The 20199-nt window shown below is 38.8% G+C and overlaps 1 protein-coding gene across 1 annotated transcript; it reads left to right on the plus strand.

The window, feature by feature from the left end:
- Positions 1-2330: 2330 nt before the first annotated feature.
- PWWP2A (PWWP domain containing 2A) lies at positions 2331-11830 on the plus strand (the record flags this gene model as incomplete). The annotated part of the gene is made up of 2 exons (XM_010012398.1): positions 2331-2443; positions 9243-11830. Coding segments are annotated over 2 exons (1797 nt in total), but the record flags the coding sequence as incomplete, so codon positions are not given.
- Positions 11831-20199: the final 8369 nt, after the last annotated feature.

The following is a 20199-nucleotide window of genomic DNA, read 5'->3' on the forward strand; positions in this document are numbered from 1 at the left end:
AAATATTTCTTATTTTTTTTTTTCTCCTTTCCCTTCCCAAAGATTAAGGGAAGGAGGAGGATTAAATTTATATTCTGCTGTTTTGCCAGCAGTAAGGACTTGGGCTCATTTCACTAAAATTTACCTTCTAGTCCTAAATGTGATAGACGCGTGTGTCTTCCAGTTGCCTTTTTCTCTAAGCTATTTCCCTCCTGACTTGTGTGTCATCATAATAGCTCTTGAGGGGGAAAGGGAGAGCAAAAAGTTGTTTTGTGACCTAAAAGCCTTAGATATCCAGAAGATGCCCAGTGTATTGCTAGTAGACAGGTGTTTGAAATGATATCCTAATTGGGGTTTGGTTGTGGAAGATAAGGATGGACTTCCTGCAGCAAGGTACACATGAACTATATGATGAAAATAAACTTGCAGAGAGCTTCAAATTCTTACAATCCTAATAGCAGTTCTCAATTACAGCATTCTTTCTTGGCAGCTCTTGAATTCTATACTTTTCTCCATTTATTCATGGAACTTTCTACTGCAGAAGAATAAGGGTAAATAATGAACCATTGCATCCATTCCCTACTTCGTGTTGTCTCAATCTGCAGAACATCTGTTAGACTTTAAAAACAATTTATATTTAGTGCTGCTTGAAACTTGAGGTCTACGAATGCTCCCATTTTATTGGTATAAACTCCACATGGTGTGTTGTAACTGTGTATGTCAAGAAAGGTTGGAGGGGGAAAAATAGTACTCCTGAGTTGATGCAGGAAGGTAACTGCAGAAGTCTTAGTTGAAAAAAAATGTGGCACCTTTCTCCTTGCTCTTAAGATCTCTTTTAGTAATAACTTCATTTAATAAATAGGACAACATTTGGTTGAATTTGACTGTGGAAGGTTTAAGTTCTATAGAAGTACTAATGTTCTATGATATATGTTCTCAACAGTAAAAAAAAAAAGTCGTAGGGTTGTGGACCATGGAGTTTTTTGGTTGTTTTGAACTTACACTCAGTTTGCAAGGTGTTCTTCCAGTTCATCACCTGTTCTCTTGTTGCTTCTCAGAAGTGTAAAGAAGCTTGATGAAATTCTAGCATTTAAGGAATATCCATAACCCTTCTTTGATATTTGCTTTTATCCCAGAACACTGAAAGCACAGGAGAGATGTGTGTGTGTGCTTAAATTGTGTGTATCTTGCTTGTGACTGACAGAGGCTGTACTGAATGGTATAGTGTCAAATTTAATCTCGTTTAGAGGACAAGGCTGGATCAGAAGACCTTGTGCTGTTGCTTTCAACCTAAATTTTTCAATGTTTTTGTAATATTTCAGCTTCTGTATGAAAATGGCTTTTCTTGTGTGTCTGTCTACATCCAAAATTTTATTAAGTGTTATTTGTGGTCACTTATCAAATGACTAAGCCCTTTGAAGAAACATTTCCAATTTTCCATTTGGAAAGTGACGATGGCTAACAAAACTGCATTGGCTTTTAGGATTTTGCCAGTATAGGTATAATGTATGTTCAGGCTGCTGCTGATACTGAAAACACTTGCCTGTCTGCTTCTGCCAGTACAAGCAGCGTGACTTTTCCCTTTCTCAAACCAGTAAGTCCTGATTTTGCTGGTAAATAAAGCATCTGTGGATTATGGCTCAAACTTTCCTAAAGTAGATGTAGTCTACCACTGTTCTTTGTTGGACTGTGATGGAAAAGATAATGGTTAAACTGTCCTCCTCTAGTATGCTTTTCTGTACTCAAACTGCATGGGTTGCCAATGCTTTTGAAGAGTTGCTTGGCTTGACTTTTGAAATGTTGAGAGACGGGGTGGAGGTGAAATTTTTGGTATGGTTAGTTATTTTTTTTTCTTTATACTGGTGAATCTTATCCATCTTGACACTGAATTGGCTTATAGTTCATCCGTCAATAAATGATACCATTCTCTTCCAGGTGTCTTTGTTCTGACCGGTATGTGGATGATCTTGAAGTATATATTCAGCTTCAATCATAAAGTTTTGCAGTTGTGTAATGCTTCCAAATATATTAGCAAAATACCTACTTTAAAATGCAACTGACACATTAAACTAGTAATTCTAACAGATGTAAGAATTAAAAGATAATTTCAGTTTTAACAGACTTTCAGCTTCATAAGCATGCCAGTAAAATTGTAATAGTTAGTGGGAAGCCTAAACTTAAAGTATTCTATCTTTTAAAGTTTGCTTTTATATCCTTGATAGAACTCCAAGTTACAGAAAACCTTCCAGTGAAAAGGTGAGGGGCAGCTTCCCCCTTTGGGGCAGAAAAGCAGTGGTTATTTTCGTACTCCTCAGGTTTATCAATCTGTAGAGATTCTTCTGCCTCTACAGTGGATAATTCTTCAAGGTCTGCATCAGCATCCTGACTATGTGGACTTCTGTGGTTTGGTTTCCTGGAAGTTGAAGCCTTTCGAAGGGCTTCTAACTTTGTGGAGAGGTGTACTGTAAGCTAATACAGCCTTTGTAACTTTCATATTGTTTTGTATCCACTAGTTGGTTTCCACTTGTTTAGTGGTTGCAGTAGGAGACACAGATGATGGTGGTTAGGAATTACTAAAATCAGCTGCTGCCTTGGGTACTTCTAACCAGCTTTCCTGAGATGCTCTGTCAAACTCAATTCTACGCATACCCTGCTCTTGTCTTTCCTCTGGCTTGAAAGTGTGCCAGAAACAAGCTTGGATTTCAGGCAAGTGTACCTGCCTGAAAAACACTAAGCTTAATAGTGATTAGTAAGATCTTTGAGTAAGTGTTCTACTAGTTTGCTTAGATGTGGATTGTCGTGTTACTTAATTTGGTTTATTGTATCTTAAAGCAAATTTTTCTTGGTGCTGAGAGATTGAGATGGTGAGGCAATATCTATTCTTGATCATGTCGTATTTCCCAAGAGTCTCTCACACTGCAATCCTTTGCCATGCTTTTAGAGCTCTGTGAAATATGCATTTTCTAGTCTATTTAGCTTTGTGTTACATTGCTTGGGAGGTGAGTAAACTATTGAGTTGATAGTTTGGCTTCTGTATGCTTTCTTTAGTAAGGTGCCTGCCACCAAGCCATGTATTCTATATCATACTTTATCACACCATGTAAATTGTATATTAAAAATAGGTTATTGCATAATCTGTGTGTTGAATGCAGGTTATTTTGAAAAGTTTGGAGATATTTTGTTCAAATAGCTATGCTCTAATTGTATATTACACTGAATATTATAATTTAAACCCTTAGTTTAGATACATGCATGAAATATATATATACTTAGCTCTACATTATTTCAGCATATTGTTATGCTTCCAGCATTCAGTGTCTTTGAACTTTTATCCATGCAATAAAAGTTGTTTCAGTTGTTGCATGTCTTGGCTTTTGCAAAACACTAAGGATGATACTGAGTATGAGAGATTGCTATAGTCTGATTTAGTGAAGATGAGCTTTGAACACGGTTATTTACAACAGACTTGATTTAATACTCATCACAACACTGGAAGTTACTGTGCTTTGTTGATGTTAATTCAGTGTGTTCGCAGTGGAATAGTCCTGTACCAGTTCAGTGGGTCCTCTTCTTGGCAGAACTAAGTGCTTTTTCCTTCTTGTTTCTTTTAATAGAGAAGTAAAAGTTAGGCATTGGAGGCTAAAGATGAGAGCTTAAGACTTTACATAGTAATGTAAAAACACTTTGCCCCAGGATGTATTTTTTAGATGTTTATTTGCATACAGTTATGAATTTAAATGATATTTGTTCCTTATCTCATGTTTATTTTTTTTAAAAATACTCTTTAACAGGATTGTTTTGCATGCAAATGGAATAGTAATATGTATTCATTGCAGTAATTCTGCTATACAACTCAGATTTGAAAAAAGTGTTTTTACTTTGCTTGAAGTAGTTAAGTTTACATATCCGTAATGCAGATCTGCAATACAGATCTGTGCAGCTTTAAGTGACAGGCTTCTAGGTTTGATACCCAAACTAGCTATACATAGTTACAAAAGATGCCATGGCTACCTGTTCATTAATTTGCAGTTGACAAACTGTGGAACTAAACCTGACTTTTAATCATGTTTCTGTCTCTGCATACCCTAGTCAATTGATAGCTCTTTTCAGTGTAAAGATCACTGGCCTGCCTGACTTGATCTTGTCTACCTCATTAGTCTTTCATTTAAATATAGCTCCTGATATTCCTGTTGCTATTTATGTCTTTAATGCATATGTAGATTGAAGTGATATGTATAGCAGAAATATAATTAGATCCTACTGATTGCACTGGTTACTGGTAAAACTTCTTGGAGATAAGTTTCTTACAATGGGTCTCGATCGTCTTGTCTTTTAGAGGTGCTTTTCAAAGCAAAAAAGAGCTAGGATATACCTTTATCGGAGAGGAAGCTGACAGCATGGAAAACTGGTTCTGATTTTGAATAGGTGTGAAGCAGCTGTGCTCCGCTTTCCCGAACTGCCTTAAATTAGGTTGAAATACCTATTTCTTACTTTGCTTTTCCTAACACTTCAATTAGATCCCCTGTCAATGAATCCTTCTATTCCTTCAAGAGCTAGTCTGAGGTAGAACTGTATAACATGAGTGGGCTGTACAAAGGACAGTTGAAACTTATGCATAAATGGATTTGTTTTTTCCAAGCAAACAGTAATTGGAGTATGTCTTTCCAAGGATAGTGTTTTCTGGAGGAGAAGAGTATTATTGTTGAGACAGGTGATACTTGGGATCAGTATATTTAAAAAAATACTTAGTTTGTTGTTAGAATAAAGACAAGGCAATTCCTAACAGTACTTAAACATGTAGCGTGTGACACAAGAAATATGTAGGTAGTCTCATTGGTGGTTTCTTTTTAAGAAGTGATTTTCTACTGCCAGTCATTGGTCAGTCATTGACCAGTGTGGATCGGTAAATGGTCTGATAAACTGAGTTACATTGCTTGGATTTTTTAACCTTTTTTTATATGGTAGCCTTTTAGTCCAACTTCATGTCTGTTGTTGTAGATGGACCGAATTTCACAGCTTCTGTGTCTAACATACAAATGTGTGGCATTCCTATGGTGTAACAAAAATTACTGTGATTGTATGAAAAGCATTTGTCTTCAAGGTCCACCAACTAGGTGTATGAAAGTAGGGCCTGAAATTCTAATATATGCAATAAACACTTGTGTTTGCTGTTGAATTAATTAGATGCTGTTTCATGCCTTGTCTTGGGTAGGTTTGTTAAGATCACATCTTCATTCTGCTGCTGCTTTTAAGAAAAATAGGCCATTCTTTGTTTTGCCTTCACTCTCTTACCTTGTTCCTTATCTTCATTCTCTCCTGTTTCATTCTTAAGGTTCTCTGCTGTTCTTCTCTTTTCTTAATTTTCATATCTTTCACATTCTTCCAAGTTGCGTAGCTGGAGATCTTCACTCATCAAGGAGGAAACAAAGATCATCTAAAACCTGAATGTTTATGAACACAACCTACTATGGGATGAGGCCAAAGAGAAAACATCATAAGCTCAGCTGCTGGAAGTATACTCAGTCTCTTGGCTTGTCAAATGTATCTTCTACTTCAGGTGGACTGTGTCTTGACTAGTCATGTCTTTATGTATTGACACAGCAGTTATAGTTTGCTCTCACGCAATATCTGTGAATGTTCTCTAATTCTACAATACCTTAATTTTTAGGAAGACAGGGGTGGGAGGTTCTAGTTTGTTTCTTAGAATGGTACCTTTTGTAAGCCAGACTCTGGCTTCAGAGATTCAGTCTGTACTGGTTTTGTATCTCGCTAAAGCAGGTTTGCTGCTTAGATAAAATTTCCACTTCATCTGTCCTGTTCTTCAGCTGTTTGGCCTGCGTGTAATGCAGATGCTTGAAGGAAAGGATTAAGGTGCAGTATTAATCTTCAGTGCCTTCATGCTATCAGTCATACAGGGCTTTCCATCAGGCTTTTTTGTGCATTTGAAGTATTAATTGTACTGGCGTTGCTTGTGAGGCAGTAGAAAGACAATCTAGAAAAAGAGATGAAGTAGCGAAATGGGATCCTTCTGGAGAACCTCTTTATAGTCCTTTTCATCCACTTCTTCCCTGGTGTCGTGGTTCAAGCCCAGCCGGCAACTTGGAACCACGCAGCCGCTCGCTCACTCCCCCCCTTTTCCTTCCTCCCCCCGCTCCCGGAGGGATGGGGAGGAGAATCGAAGGAATGTAACTCCCACGAGTTGAGATAACAGCTCTCCAGTAACTAAGGTATAATACAAACCACTACTGCTACCAGTAATAATGATAAGAGGAATAACAAGGGAAAAGGACACAACCGCTCACCACCCGCCGACCGATACCCAGCCCGACCCGAGCAGCGATCTGGCCTTCCGGGTAACTCCCCCCAGTTTCTATACTGGGCATGACGTGCTGTGGTATGGAATACCCCTTTGGCCAGTTTGGGTCAGGTGTCCTGCCTCTGCTTCCTCCTGGCTTCCCCTCCTCTCTGGCAAAGCATGAGACTGAGAAAGTCCTTGGTCAGAGTAAACATTACTGAGCAACAACTAAAAACATCGGTGTTATCAGCGTTGTTCCCAGACTGAAAGTCAAAAACACAGCACTGCACCAGCTACTAAGAAGGAGACAAAATGACTGCTGTAGCTGAACCCAGGACACCTGGTCACTGCTTGATTTCCTAATGTGGAGTCAGCATAAATCGTTCCTCGAAGGAAGGCTTGTGCATTGGACTATGGGAATGTCTTGTCAGGGGCTAGGAAGTACAGTTCCTGAGACAGTGAAAGAGTTGTAAGTGTTCTGCATGGGTTTTGCCCATTTGATATCAACACTGTGTCTTGTTCTACTTTTGAGGTTTTTAGGATTGGAATGTGCACATAGAGGTCTTGCTCTGTCTTGTTCTTAACTCTTAAAGTAAATTGACTTTTCCCCAAATCCTGTTACCTTTATGAGGTGGTCAAAGATGGGATCTGGATCTTATTGCTCTTAAAGAAGCTGAGGTTCTTGGTGCAAGTAATACTGAAGATACTGTTAATGATCAGCTGATAGTTTCTTTTAAAGCCCTACTTGGAATTGAGTAACTTACTAATAATCCCTAGCAGAAGGAAAATTGTGCAAAAGCAACTTCTTTGCACTTGTTGGACTTTTTGGACTTCAGGGAACTTAAAACTTGCTTATGAGTGAGTCCCTTGTGGTTTAATGCCAGACTGTAGGCTGGAGAAAAGCCTGGATCAGCTGTTAAATGTTTGTAATTTGTTGTAGCTTTCACTAGTTCAGTAGGCTGCATTTAGCCTGCTCATTTCTAGAGGGGCATGTGGAATTCAACTGGGGTGGGTACAAACCTCAGAAATTAACTTTTGTGGGATGGTGAGGTATTTTGTGGTAAAGAGCACTCACTAGCAACCCATGGGTAGGGATGGGACTGCTCTAACTGCCCACTTGGGCTCCTGCCTCTTGTCTCCAGAGTACAGTGGTATGAATGTAATAGTACTTAGGTACAGGGTAACAACAGTGCCTGTGTTGATACTAAACTGTCACATGTTCAACTTCCCTTTTTTTATGACAACTAAATTGTTTGGTTGACTCTTGCTTAGGTTGCCTACATTCTTCTGTTCTCATTTTGTAATGAAAAGCAAGCTGGATAGATAATTTAATTTTGGATGGGTTGTTTGCTTCAATTGCGATTTTTAAGTGTAAAAAGAGGCTTAACAGATAAGCAGAAGGACAAACAAGTGATGGCTTTTGTTGGTGACAGTGTAAAAAATCATCTAACACATATGATGACAATTTTTTTTCAAAACCACTTTTGAAGATATAAACCCAACATGTAAGCACTTGTAGAAACTGCATGTTTCTTGCTGGAGTGTGAATGGAAAATAAACCAGTGTTCAGCATTTATCTTCAGTTGAGAGGCAACCATAGATTGTAAATAAACTTCAGTCAGCTAAAAGGATGTTGCACTTGAGGAGCTGCAGAGCAACATGAACTAGCATTAACCTGAGGGCAAATCTTGGATAATTACTTCATTCTCCTGTCGGGGGGGTGGGATAAATATAATGGTGTTTGTTTAGTGATCAAAATGGATGATTTGGCATTTGAATTGCAATCTGGTCTATCATGTTGTTACTGCAGTAAGGTCAAACTATTAAAATACCAACTAATCTAAGCTAAACCCTAGTGTGTGTATGGGAGCTGGAGTCGGGCAGAGCTCAAGAGCAGTGAACAGCCTAGTGAGAGCTCTGTGCAAGGCTGGTACCTCAGTTCGTTGTGGAGTGGAACAGAAGGAAGGTTAAAGCTTTTATAATGCCTCCTACCTTGTGTTGGGGATTAAAAGATACCTTGTTGTAAAATGAATGTATTTATCATTTGATTTCCTCACCAGAGAAGGCACCTTGCAAAGGGATAAAATGTTTCCCTTAGCACAACCCTTTGCAGAATGTATTGGTTACATGTTAGGCACCAGGCTATTGCTGTTCCTACAGGAAAGCTGATGAGCTAATGCCCAAGTCATGCTGGGGTTTTTCATTCTGATCAGAGTGAGAAGTCCTGTGTGGGTCAAATGGGGCAGCAGAGATCTAGAGCTGTCTGGAGAAAAATAGACAAAGGCTTTAAATGTTGTTTGCTCATAAATCAGGGATGAGCGGTTTCTGCTCTGTTGGAAGAAGGGTAGTTTTGCTGGAGGAAACCTACACTAATAGGCTAGCCAGTTTGTGACTGTATTGCATCAGGTGGTGAAGTGCTTATCATTTGTGGATGAAGAATGATGGCACTCCCTGTTCAATGCAAGCATTTATGTAGTCCATATTTGCCTCAATTAAATCTGAAACATATTTGACCTGTTGTGCTTTGCTAAAAATGGCATAATTTTTTAAAAGTTACTGAAGATGCTTTCTTCGTACAAGCTGACTTAGTATGGAAGTTAATCTTATGTAGATTTGGAGTTGATGGGATGAGTGTGTAGTTTGTATACTTATAAGCATTTTCTAAAAGTACAAAGTTAATTCTTTTACTGCTGTCTAGGTGGTATTTTTTTATTACATTTTCAGGGCATCTTGTTGATGCAAGAGAAACTAAGTGAAGTTGTGTACTTCATGTTCTCTACTGACTTGGTTTTGGTGTCCTGCTTTTTCAAAGCTTACTGTAAGGCTGGATATGAAGCTTTAGCTTTCCTGGGACTTGTGTCTTTCGTGTCTACATAATGTGGACAGGTTTTCAAATGCTTTTTAATAAATGAAGCAAAACAATCCCTCAAAATCTTTAATTTTTTTTTTTTTTTTTCTTCTCTTTAAGGTTTGGACCCCATGGAATCCCTGTGACCATATTTCCTAAAAGGGAATACAAGGATAAACCTGAAGCCATGCAGCTCCAAAGTAAACCATTCCAAGACGAGGCCCAGGTGAAGTGTGAATCTAATGCTGCAGTCCCTGATGACTCTTCTCTCACACAGCCATCAGAACCTAGCATAGCTAAAAGCCTATGGACTTCTAAACCACCTCCTCTCTTTCATGAGGGAGCGCCATATCCTCCTCCTTTGTTTATCAGGGACACATATAACCAGTCAATACCTCAGCCTCCGCCCCGGAAAATTAAGCGGCCCAAGCGTAAAATGTATAGGGAGGAACCCACTTCTATCATGAATGCTATCAAACTACGACCCCGGCAGGTCTTGTGTGACAAGTGCAAAAACAGTGTTGTTGCAGAAAAAAAGGAAATAAAAAAAGGTGGCAATGCAAGTGACTCTTCAAAATATGAGGATAACAAAAAGCGAAGAAATGAGAGTGTGACTACTGTGAATAAAAAACTTAAGACTGACCATAAAGTGGATGGAAAAAGCCAAAACGAAAGCCAGAAAAGGAATGCTGTGGTCAAGGTTTCAAATATTGCCCACAGCAGAAGCAGAGTAGTTAAAGTTTCCGCACAAGCAAATACTTCAAAAGCGCAGTTAAATACAAAAAAAGTTCTCCAGAGCAAAAACATGGATCATGCGAAAGCTCGGGAAGTCTTGAAAATGGCCAAAGAAAAGGCACAAAAGAAGCAGAGTGCAACCTCCTCTTCCAAAAATGCACATTCAAAGGTCCACTTCACACGGCGTCTTCAGAACACCAGCTCAGGTTCCCTCCCACCCCGATTGCGTTTAAAGCCACAAAGGTATCGGAATGAAGAAAATGACTCTTCTCTCAAGACAGGACTTGAGAAAATACGGAGCGGCAAGATGGCAACTAAGCCCCAGTCTCGCTGCTCCTCCACCCGCTCAGCAGGTGAGGCCCCTTCAGAAAATCAGAGCCCCTCAGAAGGCCCTGAAGAGGCCAGCAGTGAGGTTCAGGACACAAGTGAAGTGCATGTAACTGTTGATCAGGATGAACACCAGACATTGGGCAAGAGAGGCAGCAAAAGCAATATAACGGTTTACATGACCCTTAATCAAAAGAAATCTGACTCTTCCAGTGCATCAGTTTGTAGTAGTGATAGCACAGATGATTTGAAATCTACCAACTCTGAGTGTAGCTCTACTGAAAGCTTTGATTTTCCTCCAGGCAGCATGCATGCACCTTCCTCCTCCTCCTCCTCCTCTTCAAAGGAAGAGAAAAAGCTCAGTAATTCCTTGAAAACTGAAGTCTTTTCCAAAAATGTCTCTAAATGTGTCACACCAGATGGCAGGACCGTATGTGTAGGGGACATTGTTTGGGCCAAGATTTATGGCTTCCCTTGGTGGCCAGCCCGTATTCTTACTATAACTGTGAGCCGGAAAGATAATGGCCTTTTAGTTCGACAGGAGGCTCGTATCTCATGGTTTGGCTCCACAACAACATCTTTTCTTGCTCTTGCACAACTATCCCCCTTTTTAGAAAGCTTCCAGTTGCGCTTTAATAAGAAGAGAAAGGGTCTTTACCGCAAGGCCGTCACAGAGGCAGCTAAAGCTGCTAAGCAGCTGACTCCCGAAGTTCGGGCCCTGCTGACACAGTTTGAAACGTGAAACATGGGAAGTAAGGTAGGCAAGAAATCTGGAGGCTCCACAAAATTCATAGCCTAGTTAGAGAAGTACCATGAAGGACTTGCCAAGTCAGAAGTTGCACTCGGTTGACTGCTCTTTTTATACTAAAGTTGTTCCATTTGTAGCGGTTTCTTGACAGTTAAACAAATTGAACATGCAATCAGAATTAGCCTAAAGTAAGAACTTCAGTATTTTTCAAGTGAGAATTTTTTTTAAAGAAAAAAAAACCTCCTCAAACACCCAATGCATAGGAGCCATAGCCTCAGCTGAAAGGCAGCTTATTTGCAGGGAATTTTTTAGTAGTTTCTACCCAGTATATGACTAGTTGCTGTGTGGCAAAAGGTTAACACAAGGGATGAAAGTAGTAGCTGTGACTTTTTTTTTTTTTTTTTGGTTTGAATTAGGTGGCCCATCAGGGAAGTGTAGAAATGTAAGCCTTGTCTAAATGGTCTTTAAAGATTATTTTAAGTCTCTAATGTATTTAGTCTGGCCAGTGCAAATTGGTTCAAAGCATGCTTAAACATCTTAGGCACGCATGCCCCAGTCCACACAGGCCAGTTTAAATGGCGTTAGAAGACTTGCTGAAATTTCAAGGAAGAAGAATTCGTGTAACTTAAAGACCAGATTAAATGGGGTTTTATCATAGTGACCACTTAAACACTCAACCTTTCTATGCACATGGGGGCACAAATATAACACTTCAGGGTCTGAGAAGCTGAGAGGGATGCCTGTAGCTCTAAGACAAAGCTGAGAAGTCACTCAGTATTTGGGATCAAGGGCTGTTAATGCTGCATAGGTGTGAATCATAACTTCTGGTCTTTCTTCCTGAAGAAATCTTTCAGGCCATTTGCCTGGAGGTTTAGATTAAGAGAGGCTTTGTTTTGAATGTGTAAATAATTGATTGCTGAAATTGGTCAGATTTTCTCCTGACTGGTTGTTCCTAAATTCTTAGGATACGTCCTAGTAAATTACACTTTGTGAATTGTCAGATGTGTAATTGTTGCATTTTTGGATGTATCTAACTTCATTTTTTTTTTTTTTTTTAATATTTCCGTTTAAGGTATCTGTTTGCAGGTCAGAAAATGAGAATATGTAATTGTGTAATGCTCTGAAATGTAAAAAAACAAACTGTAAATAAAATTGACTAAATCTGAATTATTTGTGTGTGTTTCTCAAAAAGCTTTGAAAACAAAAAGATAATGCAGGATGTTAGAGTACTTTATCTGTATGTTGGATTTTGAGGACACCCTTTTAAAAAGTAAATTGTCCTTTTTCACGCATTCTTAAAGATAACTACTTGCTGCAAAGTACTATTGGTATACTTCAGTCTTAATTTAGAGAGTAAGCAATCGTCTGTCCCTTTTGTTTCAAACCTGGCTCTGTAAAGGGCTTTCTGTAAAGTTTTATCAAATTTCTCCCTTAATTAGATTTTGTTCCATATATTTGAATAAAGACTGTGGATAATGTCACTTACACAGTGGGGAAATGTTTTCAGTTTACTCCCATCTATCAAAACCTAATCAGACCCACTCTCCACTGGTACTGCAGCTTTTCTTGCATGTCTTTTGCTCAATGTTGGGGCATTTTCATGCAACTGACTTTACATTTATTTATTTATTTATTTCTTCTAGTTTTGGTCCTTACCTGACCATGTGAATTACTGAATTACTGTCTCCTCTCCAACCCACTCCTGTTTCAGCCTTGCAATGCCTTGTGAAGAATCTCTCAGCGTTCATCCCAAAGCAGTTTTCATCCTGTTTTTTCCATAATTGCCCATGTAGGCAATCATGACATGTAAAAACTTAAGCTTAGACTGAAATTAGATTTTAAACAGATGTGAAAATGGGGGTAAGGATTTAATCATCAAACCCTTAAAATCTTTTTAATTTAAATTTCATATATTCATGATACTGTCTGGTCTTTCCAAAGCATTCAGTTTCTTTTTACCTTTTGAAATTATTCTGTTGTGTCCACAAAACTATTGGAAGTCTAAAGTGTCAAATACATGGCTGTTCAAATTTACAGTCATCTCTCTTAGGTGCTAGTTAAGCTTCCGAATATACCAGCTTTACTTTGGCATTCTAACAATTACCCAAAAACCCCACTGGTCAATGCTTTTTGAATGTGATAAACACACAATAAATTTCATAATGTGAAAAAAGCAATTGGAGAAAAAAAAAGAAAAATCCTGTTTCACTTCTATGTATTCTTTCCTGCAAACAGAAACAGTTACTCATTTACTTAAATAAGCCGTGCTTTGTTATTAGAGCAAGACTGCTTTTTGAAGTCCAGAACCCATATAATGTGATTTAGATGTCTGCACTAGTTCCTTGAGGTTTAGAAGCTCAAGAGAACTGGTTATAAGTAGTTCTGAGCCAAGCAGAGGTGAAATCAATATTGACATTGTTAACTTTTCTTTAAAGGACCTGGAAGCTTTGTACTCTTATCACTTATATAGTAAGATTAGGACTAAAGCATACATAGTCAGTTTGCTCAGGAGTTCACTGGTGAGATGGTAGAGCAACAGGTATGAGAGGGGTTTCTTAGATTGTTTTATCTTAGTTTTGTAGTTGATCTGTCTTTAAGAAGTCTTTCTTGAGTTTTGTAGTGAATTTGTGTTATCACCTCAGACTTAACAGGTCTCAAAACAGAGATGTGATTTTTTACACCACCATGTTATGTTAGGTTTCATACTCATCTGTGATTTTTCTTTCACTCTGAAATAGTTAACACTAGATAAACCCAGTTTACAGTGGAAAAAATGTTGGGCTTAATGTAAAGTCTGGTTACAGTAAGTAACCTTGGTTGTGGCAGTGTGGATGCTCCCTGGCAATTAGCTTTGTAGACTTAGACAAAACTTAGTGCTGCTTTAGCTGTGAACTGCAAAAAACCCCTATGCTTTTATGTGCCTATATGCTCCCAACAATGCCTACACCTTGGGTGTGCACTGCTGGTCTTGTGTTGGATTCACATCTACCATCGCTGTATTAGCCTGACAGTTCAGATGACTTATAACTCACTACAGAGCATGTCTGTGTGCTGCCAGGATGGTGCATCTGTGTAATTAAACTGTGCAACTGTTGCAAGCAGCCTGTGTCTGGAGAGGACAAGCATCAGTAGAAAGGGTGACTGTTAGTTTTCCATCGGCTTAATATATGAAATTCCAAGTGATGTCTTTTTAAGTTAAGTCCTCAGTGTAGTTGTTGAATATGTATGGTCTTTCAATTCAGGGGCAAAACAATATGGGTGGTGATGAGTTTATAGCACAAGCCTACTTTTTCTTTGAAGATCTTTAGCTTCAGTTAAAATGTTTTGGGAGAGAGTAGGTATTCCAAAACTTAAAGTTTTCCTTTAACAGGAGCATTGGAAGGTGTGATTGTTTTATGATTGAAGCTAGAAACAAATGTGAAATGGTTGTATGTCTCTGACCTGGAGTTCCACAGGAGATTGAACAAATACTTGTTGTTTTTCTAATCAATTTGTAATTTTATGTCAACACTTACATGAGAGAATCACCTCTGATTATATGGTGGTGGTGGGTTGGGTTTTTTTTGTTAGACAGTGCTATCTTTCGTTTGAAACCTACATATCAAACAGATGTATGTTGGATAGGGTTAGGGTTAGCAGGAGTGGTGTGTTAATGGGGGTAATTTTTTCCAGCATGCTATAAAATACTTTTTTTTTTTTTTTTTAAGTAGTTTCTAAATATGATCAGATTTGAGAAATAGCACAGGCGAGGAAGGGGTAAGAGCTTCTCTCTGCATTGCTAGCCTTAGGTTTGTTTCTAGTTAACTCTCAAGTACTGAATCTTGCTAAAGTTGTCAGAGAAGAATAGGAACATGAATTTTGGAAAATAAATCTTAGTAGCTAGTCCTTGGGAGCATTATCATCTGTCCATATGCATGTTCTGCAAGGTGCAGTGGAAAAAGTAGAGCTGCCTTCTTGGCTGAAGAATTCTGGAAAGGAGGAGGCTGACAATCAGTGAAAGGCTATTTTAGTTCATCTCCTCTTTATAATTCTCATAAATGCCTGTGGGAATAAGCAAATTCATCTGATGCAGTGGAATTGCTACACTGACTTGTAGGTGAAGACTGTGAACTGGAAGGTGAGGGAGTTTATGCATAAAGGACAGTAGGATGGCCATATTTCATGTTGGAAGCCATTTGGTCAAAGTGTAGGTATACTATTTAAAAACAAACTTGGAAGTTCTACCAACTGCCTTAAAGCTGCTTCTGACGTGACTGTAGGGATCACAGATCATGTTTAACATGAGGACAGGTAGTGGCTGTAGCACTGAAAAGTTTTGCAGTAGCTTTCAAGCTATCTAAAGATCTGTTAGATCCAAGCTTGTGAGATGTGGATATAAGTATTCAGCTTCAAATTATTCCTAGTCTGTAATGGGGAGAAACTTTTGATACATGTCCTTAACAGTTAAGATGGCATGTTCCTATTCAACATTTATAATACCTCAACTAGTGTTCTTTGTAACAACTTTGTATTTTAAATAGTTCCCTCCTATGGTGTCATCCTATTAGTGTATTTATAGAGTGTGGCCATTTAACTAAATAAAAGAAGATCCTCTTGTAGGATGGCTTTTCTGTTCCCTCTCATCTTACTGGCATTTCCATGCACCTCTTCTAGTTTGAACTCATCTTTTTCTGACATCGGTTGTAAGAATTGAGGTTTTACAAAACTCTACTAAATGGCACTGATTTTTCCCTTAGTCAGAAATATCTCTTGAATATTGGGTTTTAATTTTTGTATCCTAATATCAGCTTATATTTTCCTATGATTTACTTGTACATTTCAGTGTTTTTTCCATAACACCTGGGATGTGTGTACCAATCCAGACTAATTTAGATTAAGTTATGAATTTTTACCTTAAACTATGACACAACTGTCCTTCTGTGAACACAAGGCAAAACAGCAGTTCCCAGGCATGGCTGTGGAGACAGTGATTTGGTGTCTAGCTTGCTATCAACGCTTTTTCCCTGCACGGTTTTGTTGTTGCTACCAGATTTGGCAGCTGGGGGATAACTCTCCCTGGGGCAGTGCTGGCAAGCTTAGTGCCAGGTACCGGTTGTTGGAGTGAACTCAAATCCGTGGGTCTGTTTTTTTCCCCAAGAAAAAGCAATCAGTGTTCCTGGCATGAAGTAGGATAAGCAGCTGCGTGGAAAATGAATGTCATTGGTAAGATCAGGACTTCCTGGGAAGACCTGAGCCACCTTGCACATCCAGCAGGGAGACAAATGGGATTAAGGGACGGTCTTGCACACCCACATAACCTTCCCACGTAGTTTCTGTACACAGAGGGCTGAAAACTGGTTTCCTGTGCTTGTGCCAATGGAGATATATAGTCCTTGATGTTCTCTACCTACTCACCTACCTGTGGTCCAAAGGGATAATGTCAACACAGGCTGCAGATATAAGTTGGTGCAGGGAACAAATTGGGATCCCCTGTTGCAAGTTTAAATTTAGGCTTTGCTTATTCAGTGCTTGAAGAGAAATGGATCTGTGTCATTTACCTCGGCTACATGTTTGAAAAGGACTATGTATGTTTTGAACAACTGCAATGCAGTTCCTATGCCAGTGATGTTATTCTTCAGTCCAGAGAAGGAAGAAAGGAGGATTGGAACTGAGAATATACCAGGTCTGTAACTTCTTGTGGGATAGGTGCAGAGGCAAAGGGGAAACACGCTCTGTTCAGCTGCGACTATGACAAGAAAGAAAGTTTAAAATTGTAAGACAGGGAGTTAAGATTGGCTCTAGAATATTTATTCCAGTTGTTATAGTGGAACCCTGGATCTTATTTGCAGAGTTGCATAGCTTTTGTATTACAGTTTTTAAAGACAATAGATGTGACTAGCCTCTGTCAGGAGTGGGTTATGCTCATCCTGTGGTTGGGGATGGGATAGATTAAATGATCTATCCTGACCCTGCCACAGCTCTGCTTTCTGGAATTTTGTTATTAACAATTCTGATTTTGGAAAAATAGAATCTTTGTAGAAATATGCATGAAATGAGGGATTCAGCCTCATGTGTCCTGTTCAGACACACAGGAATAACACTTGGTATAGTGGAAGTATGGCCTTCAAACAACAGTCTTAGTTTCCACATGTAGTAAAACTGCACTGTGTCCCCTGCCAGGGGCCTCTTCTATGCAAAATCGTGTTTGAATGACATCATTTAGATAACATGTCAACTTTAAATCAGTGTGGTGTGGGGTTGGTTTTTTATAGATTTAGGTCAGTTTCATGTCTGCTTACTAATGGGTTTGATGTCAAATATGCAATACAAATAAGAACTATTCTTTTACATGCCAGCCATATGCTATGAATCTGTGATTTGAAAGCAAGCTGTGTGCTCACTAGCTTTTTATCACTAAAAGATTCTCTAACAAAAACACAGCATAATTCTAGTGACAAAATCATCTTTGCCTGTTTTTAACAGGTGAATAAAGGGGAAGAGGGTACTTGCTTTGTCACTAAAGAATTACATTTCAAAGCAAATATTTACTTAAATGCTAATTTTACATAATTCTAAAATATCATACTAAGTAAATTTTTATTTATTAGCATTTAGGATTTTTGTTTGGCTGTAGGAAGCTCTAGTGTTTAATTGTACTTCTGCAGTGGTTCAGGATTTTAAAGCAATATTTGATTATTTTTGGAGAAAAAGAAAAGATATTTTCTGGAGATTTTTCAATTGTCGAGGGCTTTAGAGACCTAATTCTTGATGTTGTGTTACACGTTTCAGGGAATTAGGCATGTAAACTGAAGAAAGTGTTACTGCTCTTGGTTTTCCTTATAGATGAGGCTCTATTGTTGAACATCGTCTCAGGCTGTAGAAGAATGCAGTAGTTCTGCTTGCTTTTAATATTTAATGATCTGGAAGAGAAACCTATTTCAACAATTCCTAACTAGTATCTGTGGCAGTAAAATAACATGTGCTGTTTATTCTGTTACTTAGTTTTGCATATAGACGAAGTATTAGTCCCCTGCAGAAGTTGCATATATGTTACTGTAACTGTTTTTAAATTTGGGCTCTCTAAGAGCTGTGTGTCTTCCCCTTCACAGTATGTGGTGGGAGATGCTGCTATTTTTATTTTCCTTGTCCTTCTGGGCTGCCTTTTCTTCCTCTTGATGGCTGCCTGTTGTCTTTCTGCTTTTCCTTTGAAGAGGAAAAAAAAACGTTTCAAAAACACTGCTTCTCTTTAGACAGCAGCGAATACACAGGATGATGAGAATGTTCACATTAAAGAAGTCAGAATCCACATTACAGTGATGACTCCCAGGAAAGCGGCTGTGTGAAGTGCAGTCGAGTGGGGCAGATGTTCATGACATCAGTGGTGAAAGGCCGTAAGTCAGTGCTCGTCCTAACACATGTACTGAGGTTTGTTTCTGCTGCTAATTTTTATGGTGAGTCCGTAGTCTCCAGCAGTTGAATGAAAAACTGCTTCAAAAAGGGGTCCAGGCTGCTGTGAGTGACTGTACATCATGGGAAAGCCGTACCTTCAGAAATAAGCTTTGCTATCCCTCACCTGCAGATCGTGGGTTACACGATGAAGTGAACGAGCTCACTGTATGACTGATAAAACACACAACTTGCTGTGTTCATGAGGGGTGAGGAATTTAGTGACATGGATATTGAGCTGACACAGGCAGCCTGCAAGGGTAGAAGTGTTGTCTGTGAGGACCCAGGGATGCTACAGCCTGTGTTGTAACTTTACTCTTTGTACCTTTTGTTCTCTGGGTTCCCAGTCCTGGCTCCACATGGTTCACACCAGGGAAATCTGCAGGGTAAGAAATGTTCCTCCACAATTCAAGGAGAATAAGAGATGTGTCTGCACATGTGGCTTTATTTTTGAGTCACTATATCTGAGCCTAATCTTGTATACTTGCCTTAAACCTTTTCTTACAAAACACTGCTATTGATCCAAACTAAACAATGTAAAACCAATTATATTTTAACTGGGCAGACCAGACATCCCCTAATCAGTTTTCATACCTTATAGCAATCTAGCCCAAGGTTATTCCTTACTGGTCTAGGCTAAATCCACATACAGCACTCTGAAGTCAACTTCACAGTGGCAATACAAAGTTTCCCACACAAATTCTTTGATATTCATTAATTTTGCCAAACATGCAGGTGACAAGTATATGGTCAGTATGTATTGGAATAGTGAGATTCTGCAATAGTTGGAAATACTCTCTTGAAATAGTTAAACTTATATTTTTTTAATCTTCTTTTTACCCCTGGATGTTTGCCTTCAAATCATAACATCCATGAGAGCAACTGGTCCATTTGCTCTTTCACCTTCTGTTGTCTCAGCTTTCTTCCATCCTATAATCACTTCAACAAAGATTATAATGCCACTGGCAAGAAGGCTTTGAATTTCAGTGTAAAGACTGTGTGAGCGACTAATTAGGAATAGTTTTTATAGTACTTGTAATAAAGAATGAGAAGCAAAATACAAAGAAACTCCAACATACTCCACAACTGTGAGTCATCTGCTTCTCTTTTAAGCAAATTTACTTACTATAATAAAGAAATTCTTGGTAGCTCAACCATAACAAATGCAGTGTATATGCACAGTTTTCTGTGAAGACACAAAGCCAAAAGAAGGCACAATCTCATCTTTATGGTTTTTACCTGGAGGGGATAACTGGTGTTTCATCTGAGTCATGCCCTAAAAAGGGGAGGAATAGCTGGTGGGTTTTGCGTTTTAGGCAGCAAGACAAATCTAAGACATGGAAGAAAGTAATGAAGAACTGGATTTGGCTGTAGTTGTATTCCTACCATGGCAAGTTCTGTGCCTCACTGTCACACTTATTTGCATTTCTCAGTATATGAAAAAATGGGGTTTATCACAGGCTGCATTGCACAATGGATGTAAAATGCTATTAATATTGAATAGGTAGTGCCCTAAGGTTGCCTTTTTTTTTTACTCAAAAATGCAGAAAGATCATAGTCACCATGAATTACAACCCATTGCTTCAGTTTCCACTTACTCTGTAGTAGTTACTTTGCCCAGCAGAACCTCATGGTATCAGTCTGGCTCTGAGCACAGCGTTCTTCAGTGGGCAGTACAGTGTTTGCATAGGTAGATACTTTGTTTTGCTGTCTGCTACTGTGTTTGCCAAACGATTTGTAGTTTAATTTTGCCAGTAAAATCTAGTTTAAGCTCAAAAAAGTTGATACCTCATTATTCTGAGTGTTTTTAGCATCTTTTCATGGTATGCTGTTTTCTGGAAC

This window comes from Nestor notabilis, unplaced genomic scaffold (genome assembly GCF_000696875.1).
Source record: "Nestor notabilis isolate BGI_N333 unplaced genomic scaffold, ASM69687v1 scaffold34383, whole genome shotgun sequence".
In the NCBI taxonomy this organism is placed as follows: Eukaryota; Metazoa; Chordata; class Aves; order Psittaciformes; family Psittacidae; genus Nestor; species Nestor notabilis.